Source organism: Balaenoptera borealis, assembly GCF_965194805.1.
Source record: "Balaenoptera borealis genome assembly, chromosome: 1".
NCBI classification, from domain to species: Eukaryota; Metazoa; Chordata; class Mammalia; order Artiodactyla; family Balaenopteridae; genus Balaenoptera; species Balaenoptera borealis.
Window position 1 is genome coordinate 88,772,858 of NC_138860.1, and position 20,845 is coordinate 88,793,702.

The window sequence follows — 20,845 nt, forward strand, 5'->3', positions numbered from 1 at the left end:
TTCTGTCTGCCTTGAACATGCTTTCCCTAGATACCTGCATGGCTAGTCCCTCACCTCATTCAGGTTTTGACTCAAATGTGCCTTTCAGTGAGGCCTTTTCTGCTTTTCATATTTGTAACTGAAATACCTCACTTATCCACCTCCATTTTCCCCAGTTCATTCCCTTCCTGTGCCCCTTTCTTGTTTTATTGTTTTACATAGCACTTAATGCCACATAACAAATTATGTATTTTACTTATTAATTTTGCTTTTTGTCTTCTCCTACTAGAATTTAAACTCCACGAGTTCAAGGATTTTCCTAGCATTAGAACAATGCCTGGCACTTAATAGGCACTTCGTAAATGTTTGTTGCATGGATGAATGAGTGTAACATTCTTTGTGGAAACTGATATGAGAATGTTCTTCTTCATCATCAGCATCATTATTAATAAGCATGTTGGATGCTATACATAGAATTAGGCTTCAGATATTTCTATCAGTCAGGAGTTGGCAAACTTTTTCTATAAAGCACCGGATAGTAAACACTTTATCGAGCCATATCGTTTCATCACAACTACTCAACCGTGTTATTGTAGTGCGAAAGTAGCCATAGACAATCCCTCCATGAATGAGTATGGTTGTGTTCCAATAAGACTTTATGTATGGACCCTGAAATTTGAATTGTACATAATTTTCAAATGTCGTAAAATATTATTGTTCTTTTAAATTTTTTTCCCTCAACCATTTAAAAAATGTAAAAACCATTCTTAGCTCTCCAGCCATAAAATACAGGCAGTGGGTCAGAGTAGACCCACAAGCTGTAGTTACCACCTCTATTTTTACTGGTTTCTTAAACATACCTTAGTTGAAACTTATTTTTTCATACTGGTAGGAAGCAACAATGTAGATTAAACCTTAGTAATAGATAATTCAGGAATACATTTGTTTGTTTGGCTTCAGAATCTTGCATATTGTTTTCATTTTTGTTTTCCTGGGAACCTTACGTTTTCATTACATGTTTATGAAGCTCATTTTTGAATGAGTTTGCATTCTCCGAGCAGATGCCATATGATAGTGTTGGGGAGGTGGTGGAAGCAAAGCTGGGCAAAGCCCACCCAGGTTTAAAACTTTGCCATTATTTACAAGGCAAAGAATTTCCGTGTGGGAGAATCAAGAGGTGTTAGCCAGGCTTAATGCCCAGAGGACTGTCACTGTGAATGAGAATTGTGTCGCAGTTTCTAACATCATCCATAACAGATTTCTTGAATAAGTTGCAAATGATTTTAATAATATAGCTCAGGGTTAATTTTACCTATGCTACGTTGGCAATTTTTGCTCCTTTACTTAAAAAATAATCAGCAAATAACCTATTCTATTATAAAATCAAGCTGTGATTTGAATAAAGCATTATATTTTTCCTCATAAGTGCAAAGAGAGAAAAAATGTTTTTCATCTGCAAAACTTTTACATATTTGTAAAGTTGTTCACATACTTGATTTTGTTCAATTCTTACAACAGCATCACGATGCAGGTAGCTTTATTAACTATTTAAAATGTGAGAGAGCTGATAGTGAAGTTAAGTATTGGGTTGGTCAAAAAGTTCCTTCGGTTTTTAAGTAAAAATAAAAGACACATTTTTTATTTTCACCAAGAACTTTATTGAACAGCATATTCACCGTTTTGTTCCACTACCTTCTGCCGTTTTTCAGGCAACTTCATAATTCCATTTTCCCAAAACTTTTTATCTTTTTGAGCAAAGAACTGTTCCAGGTGCCTTTTATAGTCTTCCAGGGAATTGAAATTTTTTCAATTAAGAGAATTTTGTAAAGACGGAAATAATTGGAAATCCAAAGGTGCAATGTCTGGTGAACACAGTGGATGAATCAGAACTTCCCAGACAAGCTGTAACAGTTTTTGCCTGGTCATCAAAGAAGTAGGCAGCCTTGCGTTATCCTGATGGAAGATTATGCATTTTCTGTTGATGAATTCGGGATGCTTTTTGTTGAGTGCTGCTTTCAGTTGGTCTGATTGAGAGCAGTACTTGTTGGAATTAATCATTTGGTTTTCTGGAAGGAGCTCATAATAGAGGACTTCCTTCCAATCCCACCATATACACAACACTACCTTCTTTGGATGAAGACTGGCCTTTGGTGTGGTTGGTGGTGGTTCATTTCGCTTGCCCCACGATCTCTTCCGTTCCACATTATTGTACAGTATCCACTTTTCATCGCCCGTCACAATTTGTTTTAAAAACGGAATGTTTTCATTACGTTTAAGTAGAGAATCACATGTGGAAATACCGTCAAGAAGATTTTTTTTTCGCTTAACTTACTTGGGACCCAAACATCAAAGCGATTCACATAACCAAGCTGGTGCAAATGATTTTCAACACTTGATTTGGATATTTTGAGTATGTCGGCTATCTCCTGCATGGTAGAACGTTGATTGGTCTCAATTAATGTCTCTATTTGATCACTATGAACTTCAACTAGTCTACCTGACCATGGGGCATCGTCCAGCGGGAAATCTCCAGCACGAAACTTTGCAAACCACTTTTGACAGGTTCGGTCAGTCACAGCACCTTCTCCATACACTGCACAAATCTTCTTTTTCTTTTGTGTTTCTGTTGTGTTTTTACCTTTCTTGAAATAATAAAGCATAATATGCCGAAAATGTTGCTTTTTTCTTCCATCTTCAGTATTAAAATGGCTACACAAAAATTCACCAATTTTAATAATTTTTTTAAAAATGTACACTGATATGACAGCTGTCACCATACAGTCTAACAAAATTGTTTCGAATGAAGTTAAAGACAACTAAGCGCTACTAGAGTCATCTTATGGAAAAAACTGAACGAACCTTTTGGCCAACCCAGTAACTTGTCCAAGGTCGTAGCACCAGGACTCCAAATGGGCCTCCTCACCGCATGAGGTGCAGACTCCTCACTGGAGACTTCAGCCAGTCTTTGGTTTCAGTGCTGTGCCCTCTCCTCACGGCCTCTTATTCTCTAGCTTCACCTGTTCACGAGGACACGCAGAGCTCTAGCTGCTCCTGGCTCCGCCACGCTTACTGTTCAGAGCTCTGGGAGAAGGTGAGGAGGCTGGGGTCAGATGCATCACTGCCACTGTAGCTACTTACTAGCTCTGTTTCCTCCTCCAGCCACTTTAGCTACTGTGTAATTCGTCTGGGTATGTACTGTCTTAGTTCCCAAATATCTGGTTCTCCTTTTCTCAAAACTGTGACCTCTAAAGGCCTCACCTGGTCAACCAGTGGCTAATAAAACATCATGGATATGGTTGGCAAAGGTGAGAAGGAGTGAGACAGGACCCCAGTGCTTCAAGTCTGGGTGATTGGGAGGGTCAGAACATAGTGATTGAGCATCGGAAGATGTGATAGGATTTAAACACATTGGTTTAAATGTGTTGTCTTCGAGGTAATGGTGGAACAGCCTTGCAGTTAGTTTTCTATCCTCCAAAAAGTAAAATGGAGAAAGAGGTTGAACCAAATATCTGGGTTACAGCCAAACGGCAAGATTTATAGTTAGAATCAAAGACTTTGTGGTTCATTTAAATGCTTCTTAGAGGTCCCATTTGAACAACCTCTTCATTATGAAAATGGAGACTTTCCATGCCTTTTTATGGTGTTTAGAGAAAACTGTCGTAAATATTACACACAATTTGGGATGGTTGTGTATCTTATGAACCAATGGATGGCATATAAAAAGATTCCTCAACACAGTGTGTGGAAAATGTTACAGAATGTTATTCTTGAGTTGTTTTCCCTTCTCCACTTTGGTGTTTGTATGGTACCTTAGATATTTTAAATGTTATTTTAATTCTGTGCTTTTTTTTGGTTAGGAAAGCTGCCTGCTACTAATATCTTAACAGATTTAAGTTTCTGAAAAGCCCCTTTGAACCCTTCGCCATTCCTGTACCTCCTTTTTCTTTATCACAGTCTCAACCCCTTTAACATAACCCAGAAGTCTAGGTATAGGCCAACTGATGTCTCAGTGGAAACAAGAAAAGTAGAACTTATTATTTCTCAATGCTTGAGAGATATTTTATATATTTTAAATTGGAGAGGATAAGAGGCTCAGTCCATACATTATCATGTGACTGTCTTAATTCTATCAACTGACTTAGTCAAAATGAGAAAGTTAATGAATTTAAAGACAAGTATCAACAGTGCTGCACAAAAAGGTGCTGTTACAACATACCAGCCTGCACCTACATGAAAAAAGCTATGGCTGTATTTTGCCTCTGAATAAGGGTCATGCTCACTGGCCATGGCAGACCATGCTGGGTCACCCACCTGATATTCTGTCACCTGCCAAAACTCAAAAAGACATGAGAGTATGCAGTTAAGTACTCTAAACACTTCTTCTCCTAAAGTGAGTCAGTTTTACAGTTGTACCTTTGGGTTTCTCAATTTACAGTCTAGTGTTTTCTTGAATGGACTGTGTTATCTTGTAAGTTTTGGGACTTATAAGAAGTCAAGTGTTTTCATGGACTCCTCGCTTTTCCATACAGATGCCCAGAGGGATTCTTGGGAGAATATTGTCAACATCGAGACCCCTGTGAGAAGAACCGCTGCCAGAATGGTGGGACGTGTGTGGCCCATGCTATGTTGGGGAAAGCCACATGCCGATGTGCCCCGGGCTTCACAGGCGAGGACTGCCAGTACTCGACCACTCACCCCTGCTTTGTGTCTCATCCTTGCCTGAATGGAGGCACCTGCCATGTGCTTAGCCGGGATACCTATGAGTGCACCTGCCAAGTTGGTTTTACAGGTAACAAATGGGACTCAGGGCCGTACTTTCCCATTCTCAGCAGGTACTTTAATTTAGCATCTTTTAGATACTGTCATCTGGTTCTTTAGGGTCCCCCAACTCTGGTACATGTTTAACATTATGGTAAGGAACTGGAATGTTCCAATCAACTATCCTTAAATTCCTTTTGAAAGGGGAGAAAGAGAAAGAAAAAGGGTCAGATACTCAGAAGTGTTGACTGCCTGAAGAATACATATCAGGATTGGGGATCAGAATTACTTCACTGTCGGGGCTTCCCTGGTGGCGCAGTGGTTGAGAATCTGCCTGCCAATGCAGGGGACACGGGTTCGAGCCCTGGTCTGGGAAGATCCCACATGCCGCGGAGCAACCGGGCCCGTGAGCCACAACTGCTGAGCCTGCGCGTCTGGAGCCTGTGCCCCGCAGCGGGAGGGGCCGCGATGGTGAGAGGCCCGCGCACCGCGATGAAGAGTGGCCCCCGCTTGCCGCGGCTAGAGAAGGCCCTCGCACGAAACGAAGACCCAACACAGCTAAAACAAACAAACAAATAAATAGAGTAGCTATTAATTAAAAAAAAAAAAAACGCAAATGTCTGTCTGCCTTTGTGTCCAAATTTAAAAAAAAAAAAAAATTTACTTCACTGTCACCAGAAGAAAAGTTGTTTGTGTTACTGATAACTTAGTCCTTGAAATCTCCTCTCCCCAGACATTCAGGGCATTGGCTTTTCGAGCTTTCTAAACTGATTGTTCCATTTGCTTCTACATTGCCTTATCCTTGTCCTCATGCATTTAATTTTTGTGTTCTTTGGAATTCTGTTTTGAGCCCTGTTTTGAGTCATAGCACAGCTTTCCCCAGGGAATCTCGCTATCTCCAGTTGCTTCAACTCTCACCATCTTCATCCCTTGCTGATGCCTCTCATGGTCATCCTTTTAGCTCCACCCCAACCCTGACATTCAGGCTCATATTTCTAACTCTCCGTTGCATATTATCCTTAGAAATTCAACAGGTACCTCAAACTCAACATGTTGATATAATAGTGGCACCAGTGTACACTCCAAATACTCCAAACTAGAAACTCCCTCTCACTTATCTGTACCCCACTTAGACTCAGTCACCCAGTCTAATCTCTGAAATACCTCTCACCTGTCTACTCCTCTCCATTTCCTCTTCTGCTCTGTAGGTGAGGTGCAGGTCATCTCTCACCTGGACTCCTGCAGTTGTTTCCTAACTGGTTTCCTTGCCTTTACTTTCTCCCCCTCTTGTTCACCTGTCACATTACCACGGATCTTTAACATAAATCCAGATCTTCTCACAAACTCACCTGCTTACCAGCCTAGTGAGTTTTCATCTTCTGCAGAGTACAAACTCTTTTACGTGGCTTGCATAGCCCTTACAGTCTAGGCCTTACGTCTTCTTATAGCCTCACTTCCCCACACGCATCTAGCTCTAGTGACGCCAGCGTTCTCATCATTTCCTGAAAATGTCATGCTTCCTGTTGCCTCCATGCTTTTGCACACCCCTTTGCCTGGAACGCCCTTTTCTACAATTGGGGATTGCCCAATGTTATTGTAAACTCTTAGTGACCCTTTCATGATTCCTTTACACAGTTAGTCTCTATGTTCTGTTATTTTATGTGTCACATTTTATTGTAATTAATTTTTACATGTCTCTCATCTGACTATATTGTGGGTTCTTCAAAGCTGGGTCTGAGCTTGATTCAGAATGAACCACACGTGTTTACTAAGTTAGACGAGAAAAGGAGAACTATCCATCATTTTGTCCCCCACTATATCAACAATTCTGTAAATCTAATAAAAAATGAAAAGCATATTCAGAAAACAAGACTGGATCATTTAGTTTGGAATACTTGTTCTACTGGTTTTTCATTAAAAGGTGTTGTTACGGGTAGAAGATAATTAGGATGCTCCATTATCTCCATCATGACTATGACAGCATTGATACTGTGAGTCATTGAAGAGATTTGGTGGTTAAGGGAATAATTTTTTCATGATTGTCGGTTTCGAGTTGTTTGGCTCCACAAGGCAAAGGGAAGGCATATCCATTTAACACATTTTAATCCTGACTAGTGGAAATGGCAGTAGTGCCTTCTTCATAACTAAAATGTTACTCTGAAATAACCCTCAAATTAAAATGTATTCCTTTGCCATTAAAACAAACTCTTCTTGGTGGTCTGCAGGGTTCTGATCATCTTTACACATCTGCCACTTTTGTCTGTCACTTTAGGAACTGCCACAGGTCAAGCTCACCCTTTTGGTTTTGGGATAGCTCACTATACCACCTCGTCAGACCATATGAGCTCACCTCACTCACAGATAAAGAAACAGAGGCAGGAAGTTAGTGCTTGTACAAAACATATATGGGAAACCAAGGTCAGAGACCTTCTTGTTTCAGTTGTAGGCAAATACTCTGATATACACAGTTGTCAAAAGTAACCATTTTTATGTGTTCTCCATTGTAAGTAAGTACCTCTCAGAAGAAAAAATAGGAAGAAAAATTGAGGTTCCTTCATTTTCTCTCTGCTTAGCACTCTGAGATATACATGCTGTACCCAAATTTTTATTGCACCTTTTCCCTTCGATTTGATATTCCTGATAGGCAGAGAGCACTTCTGTGTGCTCAATTGTCACCTCTCTCTCCCTTTTAGAGAAGCTGTCATGACTGTCATTTGCTTTTCTCTGGGGGTCAAAGATTTGGATGTTTACCTAGACAACCAATTGGAGTACTAACAAATTCAGGGGGTTCTCGTATCTTTAGTTTTGAAAAAAGCTTAAACGAATGAAAACAAAAAACCACGTGAATACCAAATTTACTAGTAGCATGGGAGTATTTTTTTTCTCTCTCTTTCTACCTCAAAGAATCTGCTTTGATTCCTTTGAGTTATGCCTTGAGATCCAGTACTTTCTTCCTGCTTCTTTCTAGTACTTTCCTACCTGAGAGAGTCCACAAGAATTACCTTTCTAGACCTTTATTCTCATGACAGCTTCTAGTTATTTCCATATATAGGAAACCAGAGAGTCTTTATCTCCTTCAAACACATCCAGCAATATTTTTGTCAAGACCGCAATCAACAAAATGTTTCCCAGAATGCGTGTGCATGTGTGTTGTGTTTAAGGGAAATGGAAGTCATATTGACTTGTTTCTATCATCTAAGAGGTCTATTTAGTCATAATGTATTGTGGAAAATATCAGTACATTTTATTCATTCAAAAGACATGATTTGAGAGCCTACTACAGGGATCTGACCCCTGCCAGTGTGACAACTTGGGGTATATGTTTGCATGTGCAGGGGTGTGTGTCTGTGAGGGAGAGGGGGTAGGGATTTGGGGAGCTGAGGGGAGCATTAAGGATGACTTTACAGCAGTGGTGACTTATGAGTAGAGCTGTCAAGATAAGTTGAAGCCCCTTATGTAACCACAAAGGAAGATGGCCTTCCAAACAGAGGAGCAGCTTATGCAAAGACAAGGAGGTGTGAGACAGTAGGTGGATCCAGACCCTTCTGGATCCTGTGCTGCAGAGATTAATGTAGGCTTCCCGTGACTAACCTACTGTCCCTCCCCCTCCCATGTGAGCCACTGAGTGTTTGTGTCTCAGCTGAGGGCCCTGGAGAGTGCCCCTGTCAGGTGAACTTGAGGAAGCTCTGATATGGGCTTCCTGTAAAATTCAAAGAGCTTAGGGATTCTCCATGCAGTGGCTCCCTTATGTCACCCTTTGGGTGGGAGATGTGGGGTGGTGGGATGGGGCTGACCCTCATTTCTGTGGGCAGTACTGAGTTCTGTTATCTTTCCTCTAGGTAAACTGTGCCAATGGACTGATACCTGTCTGTCTCAGCCCTGTGCAAATGGAAGTACCTGCACCACTGTGGCCAACCAGTTCTCCTGCACATGCCTCGCGGGCTTCACAGGGCAGAAGTGTGCGAGTGATGTCAATGAGTGTGACGTTCCAGGACAGTGCCAGCACGGTGGCACCTGCCTCAACCTCCCGGGTTCCTACCAGTGCCAGTGCCCCCAGGGCTTCACAGGCCAGCACTGTGACAGTCCCTACGTGCCCTGTGCACCCTCCCCCTGTGTCAATGGAGGCACCTGCCGGCAGACTGGTGACTTCACCTTTGAGTGCAACTGCCTTCCAGGTAAGGAGTCCCCCTAGTGTCCTGGGTTGGGGGATGCACCTCCAGCAGGAAGGAAGGGGATGGGTGTGGTTCAGTTGTTCCTTTAAGAAGTATCCTTCCCAGGAGGGAAAAGGGGAAGTGAGAATTTTGTATGGGGTGGTTTGCTGGTGAGAGAGGAGTTTTATGGGCCCATGTGGTCCATAAACTGAGCAGGGGGTAATTTAACATGTCAGGGTTTATGATGATGAGTGGCTTGGAAATTGTTTATTGTCCTTTTTGGAGGAACAGTGAGAAATAAGAGACACAGAGCTCTGGGAAAAGGATAGACAAGTCTATGGAATGGAAAGGAACACAATGAGAATTAGACATTGAAAAATGTGTATGTATGATTAATAAAATGCTTTAAACTGAATTGACAATACTAATAGATGATCAACTTTCCTATATATTTCTACCTCTGATAGAATAATGGATTATTTTACTGTCTACCTAATTGTACCCACCTACCCTTCTGTGATTTTCACTGAGCTTCTGGTCTTTAGAACCCTCTCCATGTAGTCTCTCTGACCTTGGGGTAGCCCTGCCCAGACTTGCAGTTGGAGAATTTTGGAACTGGGGTGGCAGTGGTGCTCTGTTAACCAGTGGACACTTTTTGATGAGCGCTGATAGATTATGTATGGCACAGCCATACATAACCCCAAGGTAGAAGCAAAAAGAGGAGCAGTGTATGGGAGCTTGGGGCCCAGCGTTCTGTAGGATGGAAAAAGGAGCCAGGCTGGCGGATTCACTGATCTCCTTATAAAAAAGATGAGGAGGCTGAAAACCGAGAATTTTGATTGGGAACAGAACACAAGCAGCTGGAGCAGATGAATTACTAGGCAACAAAGATTCTGCTTTTTATACAAATAACCTTAGTGCAAAAACAAAAGAAGGAAAACTGTAGAGGGGAATAATGTGCTAAGTAAGCAGAATTGCCTCAAACAGAAGTTGTTTTAGCCACTCTTTTGGAGTAGGAATCTTAGATTCTGGTGTTGTGGATATGGTTCACATATAATGGGATCGTTTGTTTTATCTTTTGGGGATTAAAGGTCATATGTTGGTCCTTGGGATAAAAGCAAATGGTAATTTATTCATTTCACTCAGTTAAAATTTACTGGCTGCCAGCTATGTTCTAGGCACGGTGCTTTGTGCTTGAGATACAGCAATACAAGACTGCCACATAATAGAAAAGGATACCATTTAACTCTAAGCCACAAGAACGATCTATTTAATTGCATTGCTTTCAGTTTCTCTTTCAATGAAGAATAGATAATGCTGTCATTTTAGACACTAAATATTTATTTACCTAATATTACTGTCATCCACATTATCTTGTAGAAGGAATAACTAAAAGATATCTTTCTTCACTCCTGTTTTTGTTTGCATTTTAAGGGTTAAAAGAAGGAAATAGAAATGTAAACGATTTAATTTTGCAAATTTTCTAATAGTCTAATATTCTAATAGCCTAAGTGGCTAGTAATTGAGGTTAGTGCAATTTATTGTTGAAGACTAAATGTGTTTTTTAGTTTCAAGAAAATTACTTCTAATAGTTGCCTAGAACAAGAGGTTGATTTGGCAGCAAAGTACTAACGGGAAGTTAGAGAAGTCAATAAAGGAAGTTTTTAGCAGGGAGAGAGTGATTATTCACTCCCATAGCCTCTGCATTGTTATCCACTAGCCACGATAACAGCCTTAGGGAATTCTGAGAGTGTGTCCAGGAAAGGATCTGTCAAACCAGAATAGTATCTCCTCCTTGAGAAAGGAAATAACCAAGGATTCCACAGCTGAGAGGTTGCCAGGGCTAGTGGGATGGAGTAAGGAGATCCTGGCTGTCTCTTACACTCTCCTTATAGTTTAAAGCAAGACATTTTTTTACACACTGACGAAGTGTGTGTGTGTATGTGTGTGTTTGGGATCAGGATGGGGGGGTGCAGCGTTGGGGGCAGAAGATTTGGCAAAGAGTTTACTAACATGTATTTAATGCCTTTTATGAGTCAGGCACTGTGCCAGGTACTTCTGCTTCCATTAGCTCCATTACACAAAAACCTTGGGGATAGGTATTGTTTTTCTAGTTTCCCAGGTGAAGCAACTCAAGTTTGGAGATGTTAAGTGATTTACTCAAAGTTGCACAGCTGACATGTGGTTAGGCTGAGTCCTGAAATCCAAGCAGGTTATTTCCAAAGCCTGTGCTTTGTACATCTTGTTCCATGACACTGTACTACTTGTCTGCCCCTGAGGGTGCTTTGAAATGTGTAAGACTTTTTGTTAAATGCTTAGAGGTGTTTGGGTTAAAAGAATGTAGGTTCATGTTAAAAGAAAAAGGAGATACTTCTAATTATGATCAGACAGTATTTGTTACATACATACATATATTGCAGATATTTAAAAACAGTTAAGTAGGCTAGTTCTTGCCTTTCAGGGTCGCATGATCTAAAACAGATCACGTCAGCTTGGACCATGTATAGAAGGAAATTAAAAAAGAATTCAAAACGATAGTGCAATAACACTGTGAACAAATATATATTTATACAGTGTATAAGATTTTTTTTTTTAATTCTTTATTTTATTTATTTATTTATGGCTGTGTTGGGTCTTCGTTTCTGTGCGAGGGCTTTCTCCAGTTGTGGCAAGCGGGGGCCACTCTTCATCGCGGTGCGCGGGCCTCTCACTGTCGCAGCCTCTCTTGTTGCGGAGCACAGGCTCCAGACGCGCAGGCTCAGTAGTTGTGGTTCACAGGCCCAGTCGCTCCACGGCATGTGGGATCTTCCCAGACCAGGGCTCGAACCCGTGTCCCCTGCATTGGCAGGCAGATTCTCAACCACTGCGCCACCAGGGAAGCCCCTGTATAAGATTTTACACTCATTGTTTTTATGTCCCAGGTGGAGTTTGCAAAGTATTAACTTTATTTCCACATGGGGAAATAATGCCTGGAGATGATTTTCTTTTACAGAGTCCTTTTCATAATGCAGTACCATTCTCCTTGTCCCTCCCCCAATGCCCTCCACACTGTCCAAGAGACTAAAATGTTACTTAAAATAATAATTACTATCTCAATGTAAACAATACCATTATTTGAAGAGAATCATTATTTCAGTTCTAAAGGTGGGGAAACCAAGTCAGCGAGAGGCACAGTAGCTTTTGTCCAGGTTCTGCAATTCTCAGATGGCTGCTTCCCACCACATTTCAAGTCTTTGCAGTTTTAACTGAGGCCTACCCTGATCACCCTATTTCAGGTTGTAACCATTCCCTTCCCCCTTCATTACTGACCCGGGTCTACTTTTTCTTTTCTTTTCTTTTCTTTTTTTGTAACACTTGTCATCATCTTACTATATAATTTGTGCTATATAATTTACCCCATTATGTCTATTGTTTATTGTCTGTCTTTTCTAAATTCTGCTGCCTCTTCCCCTCTCCAGAGTGAAAACTAGGATCTTTGTTTTTATTTAGTGATATGTCCCAAGCACCTAGAAACCATGCCAGGTGTATAATAGGCACACACCTATTGATTGACAGATTGAGTTTAGTATAATATGGTAGTATTGAGAACGTAACTTTGGTCTTTTCATTTTCTTCCTGGTAACGTGCACCCTAGACTTAGTCTAGCTTCTCCTTCTGTACTTGTTTATACTAGTACTGAGTAAAAAGAATTGGAGTTCTTTTCAACTCTGAAAGTCAGTGAACCCCACAAAAGTTAGTGATTATTTTTGAATGGTTAAGATATAGTTCTTTTCCTGCAAAGGGCACTGTAGTTACTGAGTTGATTTTAGAATTATTTTAAGACTGATGGGGAGGGAATTAAAACTGCAAGAATGACTCATCCTGTGTAATAAAGAAAGAGGTGTTTCTCCATCGAGGGAAGAAGAAAGGAATATATTCAAAAGGGAACTGATAGAATCAAACCAAGGAACTGTATTTCATCTTCTTGGATCAGCAACTGTTAACAATCCAGATCCTTATGAACTACCATTAGGTAAAGTTTTTAGCAGAAGCCCTGAGGAGGAGCACTCAACCAGAATAACTTTAACAAAAGAACAAAATAGAAAATAAATTCTTGAATCACTGATTCCCAATTTTTTTGGGTTAGTGGGGAGAGCATGAGTTGAACTGGTTTTATGTTTGTGGATATTTTAAGAAGCGGCACAGGTAATCAGAAAGCAGTGGGTTGTTTGTATCTCCTGGCTGTACCTGTGAGTTCACAGTTGGAATAGGACAGTCCCTGATGGACTTTCCCTTTTTCTTTCTCTCCTGTACCTCCTTATTCCTTTATGATTTTTAAACTTCATAGAAAGCTGTCTGATCCATCCTCTCCAAACAAGGAAGGTTTATCCTTTGTAAATCACCTCTGTACTTTACAGGCTGATTATATGTAATATCCCTATATCATTAAAATAAAGCTTAACCACATTTTGTGGCTTTTGTGTCTGCTCTGCAGTTGCTGAGCTTAAAAACTGTTAGAAACTCTTGCATTCTCATATGCGCGGGCATGTGATGTTCTCTTGGGTATTATACTAATCATATTCTGGCAGGTTTCACTGGAGCAGATGCAGAAATTGTCGTACCATTTTGCCAGGCGCATTATTTTAGCTCCTCTAACCTGGGCCCTGCATTTAGTTTTACTTGATGTTCCTGGAAGTTTTTCCTGTTCTGCCATGCTTGGCAGTTTTGCCCATGCTACCTCCTCAGCCTTCTGTCACTTACCTCCCCCACCCACCCTGCCTTTTTATATAGAACTTATTCCTTATGATGTGTCAAAGGCACCTACTTCACTGAAATGCCTTCCATACCCCCTACCCCGTGGGGACTAGAGACCTTCTGAGGTCTTTCGCAACCTGTATACATCTAGCACAGCACTTGTCAAACTGACTGTTCATCCTTGCCAGTAGACACCCTCATTTTAATTTCCGCCCCCAGTATCCAGCTTACTGCCTGGTACAAAATTGAGACTTAATGAATATTTGACAAATGAATGAATTGAGTGTGATAGAGAAGAGAATTCCTATATTCTATAATTTTTAAAAATGCTCTGAATTTATTTCTTTGGAACCCCTGTATTCATTTCTCTGACTTCTTTGGAGGTAAAGTTAGAAAGGGAAGTGGAGATGATTTGGGAGCTACAGAGGGAGGCAGGTAGAGCAACCACCTGGGTGGGTGGCGGGGCAGGCATCCAGGGGCCAGTCATGGGGTCGGTGAGCTCACTGGGGCCCATTCAGAGGACGACGGATGCAGTGTGCCGAGGAAACCAGTGGGACAGAGGTGAGGCCCACTTGCTCTTGTGACAGGTTTCTTCCCAGAGGCGGGGGAGGAGGTAGCACATAGCTGTTTACTTCTGTGCCTTTGTCCAGTTCCAGGCATCCCTGGGTTTTCCTCACTCTTTCATCCCTGTGCACAGAAGCTCTTCCTGAGGACCTTCAGCCTGGCCTGGGAGAATCCTGGTTGTGTCATCTCAGCTTCCCCTTTCTGCTGTCTTCTTTGTGCCTCTGTACCAAGCCTTTCCACCCTCACACCTCCCGGGGGCTGAAAATGGAAAGATATGGAAGCTCTCTTGAGAGATGCTGTTCTCTATGTGGGATGACAAGTTCGAAAGACACTTTTCTGCTCCCCACCCTCACTGTCATCATTTATCAGTTACGTGGCCCATGGTTTTATAACAGCACAGTCTTAAAATGTTCCTTCTGAGTTTAATTTCTTTCTTTTTGGCCTTTTAAGGATGTGAATTGGCTTTAAGCAGTGGACTCCTTTTAGTACAGTCATGTGAGCCTTTCTGTAAGTCTGTTACACCCATCCCACCCACAGGTCTGGAGACTTGTCTGTTTCCCTTTCCCTTAAAACCTTAAAACATTTTTAAGAAGTGATTCCACTATAACTTATTCATTTAAGCCTTACCCTCCCTCCCTACTCCCCTCGCCCTTGGGTAGACTTTCTTATAAGAATTTGCTAGCTATTTCCAAAAAGAGTACTGTAACTCTATTTTTAAAGCATAAATCCTGTCTTAACTTTGGAGGAGAACTGATTTGGTTAGGGTTTTCTCAGACATGGGAACTTTTGACCCAAGATCAGTTTTTCAGATTAATGAAAGGTAACTCTGGGGTCCCAGAGATCATACTGATTGAAACTGAATAAAATTTCTGGTTCAGTACTGACTCCTACCTACTAGGCATTTAAACTTGGGTAGGTCAACCACGTGGCCTTTACCTTCTTCATCTGTAACTTAGAAGGATCAGAGTAGATAACCTCTTAGGGATGCTTTGATCCCATTGGTATATAATATTGGGTTGGCCAGAAAGTTCGTTTGGGTTTTTCTGTAACATCTTACGGCAAAACCCAAGTGAACTTTTTGGCCAAGCCAATAGCATTAGCTAATATGTGTAAAACACTTCCTGTGCATCAGGCATTGTTTTAAGTGCTTTTCCTTCTAATATAACAGCTTTATTGAGATATAATTTGCATACCATGTAATTTTCTCTTTTAAAGTGTACAATTCAGTGGTTTTTAGTATATTTACAGATATATGTAACCAACACCACAATAAATTTTAGCTCATTTTTATCACTTCAAAAGAAACTTAGTATTCATTAGCAGTCATTCCCTAACCTCCCCCTAACTCCCTCCCAGCACTAGGCAATTCCTAATCTACTTTCTCTATAGAGCTGCCTATTCTGGACATTTCATATAAATGGGAACACACAGTATGTGGTCATTCGTGATTGGCTTCTTTCACTTAATGTTTTCACAATTCATCTGTGTTGCAGGAGGTATCAGTACTTCATTCCTTTTTATGGCTGAATCATATTCCATTGTATGGATTTACCACTTTGTATCCATATTTATCCATTCACCAGGGAATTGACATTTGGGCTGCTTCCTATTTTTTTGGCTATTTTGAATAATGCTGCTGTGAACATTCTTGTACAAGTTTTTGAGTGGACATACGTTTTCATTTCTTTTGGGTATATACTTATGAGAGGAATTGCTGGGTGATATGGTAACCCTAATCTCTTCGTGACTGCCACACTATATCCCATAGTGGCTGCACTATTTTACATTCCAACCAGCAGTGTATGAGGATTCCCAATTTCTCCATATCCTTACCAACACTTGTTGTTATCTGTCTTTTTAATTATAGCCATCCTAGTGGGTGTGAAGTGATAGCTTACTGTGGTTGTGATTTGCATTTCCTTCATGGCTGGTGTTGAGCATCGTTTCATGTGCTTATTGGCCACTTATATATCTTCTTTGGAGAAATGTCTATTTAGATTTGTTATCCATTTTATAACTGGGCTATTTGTATTATTATATTATGTATATTGTATTTTAATTTTTGTTGTAAGAATTCTTTATATAACCTAGATATAAGTCTCTTAACAGATACATGATTTGCAAGTATTTTCTCCCATTCTGTGGGCTGTCTTTTTACTTTCTTGATGGTATCCTTTGAAGCCCAGATGTTTTTAATTTTGATGAATTCCAAACTATCAATTTTTTCTTTTGTTGCTTGTGCTTTTGGTCATATTTAAGAAATCTCTGCTTAGCCCACATCACAGAGATTTACTCCTATGTTTTATTCTAAGAGTCTTGTAATTTTAACTCTTACGTTTTGAGTTCATTTTTGTGTATGGGATGAGGAAGGGGTCCAACTTTATTCTTTTGCATCTAGATATTCAGTTGTTCCAACACAATTTACTGAATTAAGTGTTTTTTATATCTGACTCATTTAATCTTTAAAACAACCTTTCAGGTAGGTCCTGTTAATTACCCCAGAGAGGAAAGAAAGTTTAAGTATCTTGCCCATGTTCACTCAGCTACTGCATGGCAAGGGTGAGAATTGAATCTAGGCAGTTTGACCCCAGAGGCCATGCTTCAACCATGAATTAACTCTTTCACCTACTTGTCTTCTCACCTACCTACATAGTGACAGGTAAGAACTAAAATAGTTAGTCAGTCATAAAAAGAAGACATTTTATTTCTTATATATTGTGGTTATGTTGAAATGCTTCTGCTTTCTTAATTTGTCTGTGGTTGGTGAATTCAGTTAGTTGTAGCACTGGCAAATATAAATTCAAGGTCAGTTCAAGTCCTTATAGTTTGGCTACAAAGTCTTCATCACCTCCTTGACACCCTAGTCAACCATATTTAGTCACCAGGGAGATCAAGTTAGGGGGACGATGACCAATAGCAGTTCTGGAACACCACCAGACCACACAGGTTCTAACGGCGGTGGGCCAGGACCCCTTATTTCCCTCCTACACTCTAAAACTATCTATGACTTTTCTGAAGAATGTTTCCATTTAAGAGCACTAGACTAGAAACACAGACCTCAGTTATTGTTCAAGGACTGTACTTTCTGGATCTGTAGATTTGCCCTCACTTTATCATAATTATGGGTCGGCTTAAACAGTTCAACATTTACTGACTCATTAGTCCATTTGTAAGACTTTCATGTGATTAAACAGATATAGGAGTAATATGATTAAGTTTTTAAAAAATCTGAGTCTATAAAATTTTTCATAGCCTTTCTCAAGCTTACAGCTTACTTAATGACTCATCTGCTTGAATGGACTGAGTACCAAACACCTAGAGAAACAGAATTCTCTTCAGTCAAGCTCTCAATTATCTCCATCTTCTACAAAGTGATTTCCTTTGCTCTCTGGGTAATTTTTTTGGTTACTTGGTTCATACTCATTTACATGACTGCTACTGTATTCAGAGAAACCAGCCATGTTCCAGTGTAACAGAGCAGATGTCGAATACCACAGTAGCTTGTGGTAAGGAATGAATAAAGCAAGGTGTGATTGATGTCTGTCCCACTCACCAGACTGTAATGCCCCCAAAGCAGGGACTCTTTCTTTTACTCACCTATACCAGTGCCTAGTATAAGACCCAATAAGTGTTTTGAGTAAGAGAGAGAAACTTAAGGGACATTTTGAAGAGGGCAAATACTTAGTCACATGTATTTCAAATAAGAGGATGATCAGTGAACTTTCTCTCTTGTTTTAAAGCTGGTAGTCTTCTATTTTAATAGCTAAGAGATTTGGTAGCAAGGAGAGAGCAAGAAAAAGCCCAATGTATAAATTATAGAGGAACATTCTATGGGCAGTTAGGGTGAAGTTTGGTGTGCTAGTTTCATTTTTCATGAAAGGGAGAAATCAAGCGGAAGGAAGCAATGCTGTTAATGTGAAGAGGAGGATGAAGAATTTGAAGGGTTGGTTAGTTAGTAATAATAGTTAGCAAGTTTAGTTAGTAATAATGCCACCCCATATTCAGATAGCTTTTTATATTTATTTCTACCTGACTCATGATGTGGCACTTATAACAACCTAGAAAGGCAGGCTGGGCAGGTGCAGTCAGCCTCATTTTACAGATGAGGAAGCTACTTCAGAGTTTGTAATTTACCATGTATTAAATAGCTTATAAGCAGTGAGGTTGGAACTTGACCTGTATCTACAGACTTTTAAGTTCAATTTTTTTTCTTATGTCCCTCCCACCACGCTGATTTTCCCAAGGAAAAAAAAAAAAAGGAATTTAAATTTAATTAGGTAATCTTTTATCTGTTCTTCCCATTAACCTAGCATGGAGCTGGGGAAAATCTAATACCCTTGTTTTTTTAGAACGAGTAAAATAGCTGTTCTGAGTAGACATTTATCTTCACTGGGATTTTATTTCATGAAAACAGTTTAAAATACTTGTGAGGTAACTATGAAGGCATGTCATTGGCATAATGAGTCATTTTAAGTGTCTGACTCTGCTTGAGGCAAGAGAAGACAGGAGATTGGGGGATTTTTATATGGTGAGTCTTGGGTTGACCAGCTGCTGGCTACTGAATTGAAATAATGAAGTCAGTCTGTTCTGATGACCATGCCCTGTGGAGAAGAGCAGATCACACCATCGGTATGAGAATTTATCATTTTCTCTGTTCTTGTCTTACTAGGTTTTGAAGGGGTCACCTGTGAGCGGAATATTGATGACTGTCCTAATCACAAGTGTCAGAATGGAGGGGTTTGTGTGGATGGGGTCAACACTTACAACTGCCGCTGCCCCCCTCAGTGGACAGGTATGTACGGTGTGACAGATCAGTCAGAATGGGGCATAAGTTGGTAACCAGAGGCAGTCTGTTACTGAAGTGGGCATCTTTTACAAGGGTCTCTGTGCTACATCATTGGGTATAGTGCGAACCCCATATGTTCCCCCATGTTCACTTAAAGGAAGAAATATTTTCACGGGTATTTATTGGGCAGCTGATGTGAACTCAGCACCATGCCAGGTGCTGTGGGAGATATGAGAAAGAACATTATTGAAAGACTCTGAGGTTATTATCTGGTAAAACAGCACATTGCCTGGAACATAGTAGATGCTTATTAAGTATTTGAGAGGAAAGGAACGTACTTAAATGCAAAAATATAAATGTTCTTACCATATACACACAAAAAATGGTAACTGTGTGAAGTAATGGATGTGTTAACTGATCTTATCGTGGTAATCATTTCACAATACATATGTATATCAAATCATCATGTTGTACTCCTTAAACTTACACAAATGTTATGTTAAATATAGCTCAATAAAGCTGGAAAAGAAGAAGAAGCTACAACTTGTCAAGTTTTGGTATAGTATCAAAGAATATTCATAATTATATGAAAAGGTTATTAAAATGCTCTTCCTTCTTCCAACTGAAAAAAAAATGAAAATAAATTATGCAGGCTGCGAGAGTTCAGAGCTTATTGTTTGTTCACAGACAGAAATCTATCTCATCTTATTGTCATGTCCTATAATTATGCAAAGGGTTGGGCAGGTCCTCTTGATGACATTATTTTTACGACACCCATCTACATTGCTATTTTTTCCTTTTTTGTATCCCTTTTTGCACACAGATTTTTCTGCCTCTGACATTAGAAGAGTAGTCTTGCTTAAATTTACAACCTCTTGGAAGTTTCTAATGTTGTCTTAAGCAGATTTTCCTCTTATTTTTGAAATTAAGTGAGTTTATGCAGACATTTGGTTCCAGTTTCTGTTTATATCTATTTATCTGACTGAAAGTGGAGACAAGTAAGAACTGATTAAGTGATTAAAACTGAGCCTTTTTGAGAGAAGTTGATTGATTTAATGTGGAAACCCAAGAATAAGTTAATGTTATAAGGAAGAAACTCCAATACCAGTGAAGGATTGTGCCCAGCAAAGAAGTCTTGAAATTGGATTGCTGTTGTTACTACCTGGTATTCCTTAGAGTCTCCGAATTGCCTTCCCTCATCTGCAGCAAATTATTTAGAGTACTCTTTAGAGCTGTAGACTTAGGAATAGAAAAAGATTAAAAGGCTTTAAAACTTCAATAATACGATTTCCTGGAAGGGCACACATTTCTGCTTTTAATCCCCAAACTGTCTTTTTTTTTTTTTTTTAAGATACTTTCCCACTGGGTTTACCTAAAATTGGACTTCCCCTAGAATTTCTTCTTGATTTCTTGATCCTAGGACTTTACTCCCAACCCTCTGCTCTTTCTGTCATAGTCTCTGTTCTCTTTAGCTTTTGCCATTTCTCTGGTGATTTTTTTCATAGGCCATTTTTTTTTCCAACTTAAAAAGATTACTGTAAAGTTAATTATGTGACAAATAGTAACTGGAAAGATTTGAATTTTTCACTTTTTAATGATCCTCACAGTGGTATTGGGCAGGATGAGATACTTGTTAGGAACTTGACCCCATTCTAATCTCTCCCTTGCCCTGTGGGAGAGAGTGGCTCTGTGTGGTACCAAGGCTCCTGATGCCAATGAAGATTAAATGATAATTGTGATTTCACTGCTGATTTTTCTTTGATAGCACACTCAGTTTCCTGCTTTGATATTAATTAGGAAGGTCCAGTCTTGGGGGAAAGTTTCCCAGTAAAATGATATTTTACCAAAATTTCTTACCCCAGGGTGTTTAGTA

The 20,845-nt window shown here is 40.0% G+C and overlaps 1 protein-coding gene across 1 annotated transcript in view; it reads left to right on the forward strand.

The window, feature by feature from the left end:
- The window catches only part of NOTCH2 (notch receptor 2), a 180,616-nt gene that overhangs the window by 79,596 nt on the left and 80,175 nt on the right, over positions 1-20,845 (forward strand). Inside the window, exons 3-5 of the mRNA XM_082368744.1 lie at positions 4,509-4,768; positions 8,577-8,912; positions 18,856-18,978. Coding sequence (XP_082224870.1) covers positions 4,509-4,768; positions 8,577-8,912; positions 18,856-18,978 — 719 coding nt within the window. The remainder of the gene's footprint in view (positions 1-4,508; positions 4,769-8,576; positions 8,913-18,855; positions 18,979-20,845) is intronic.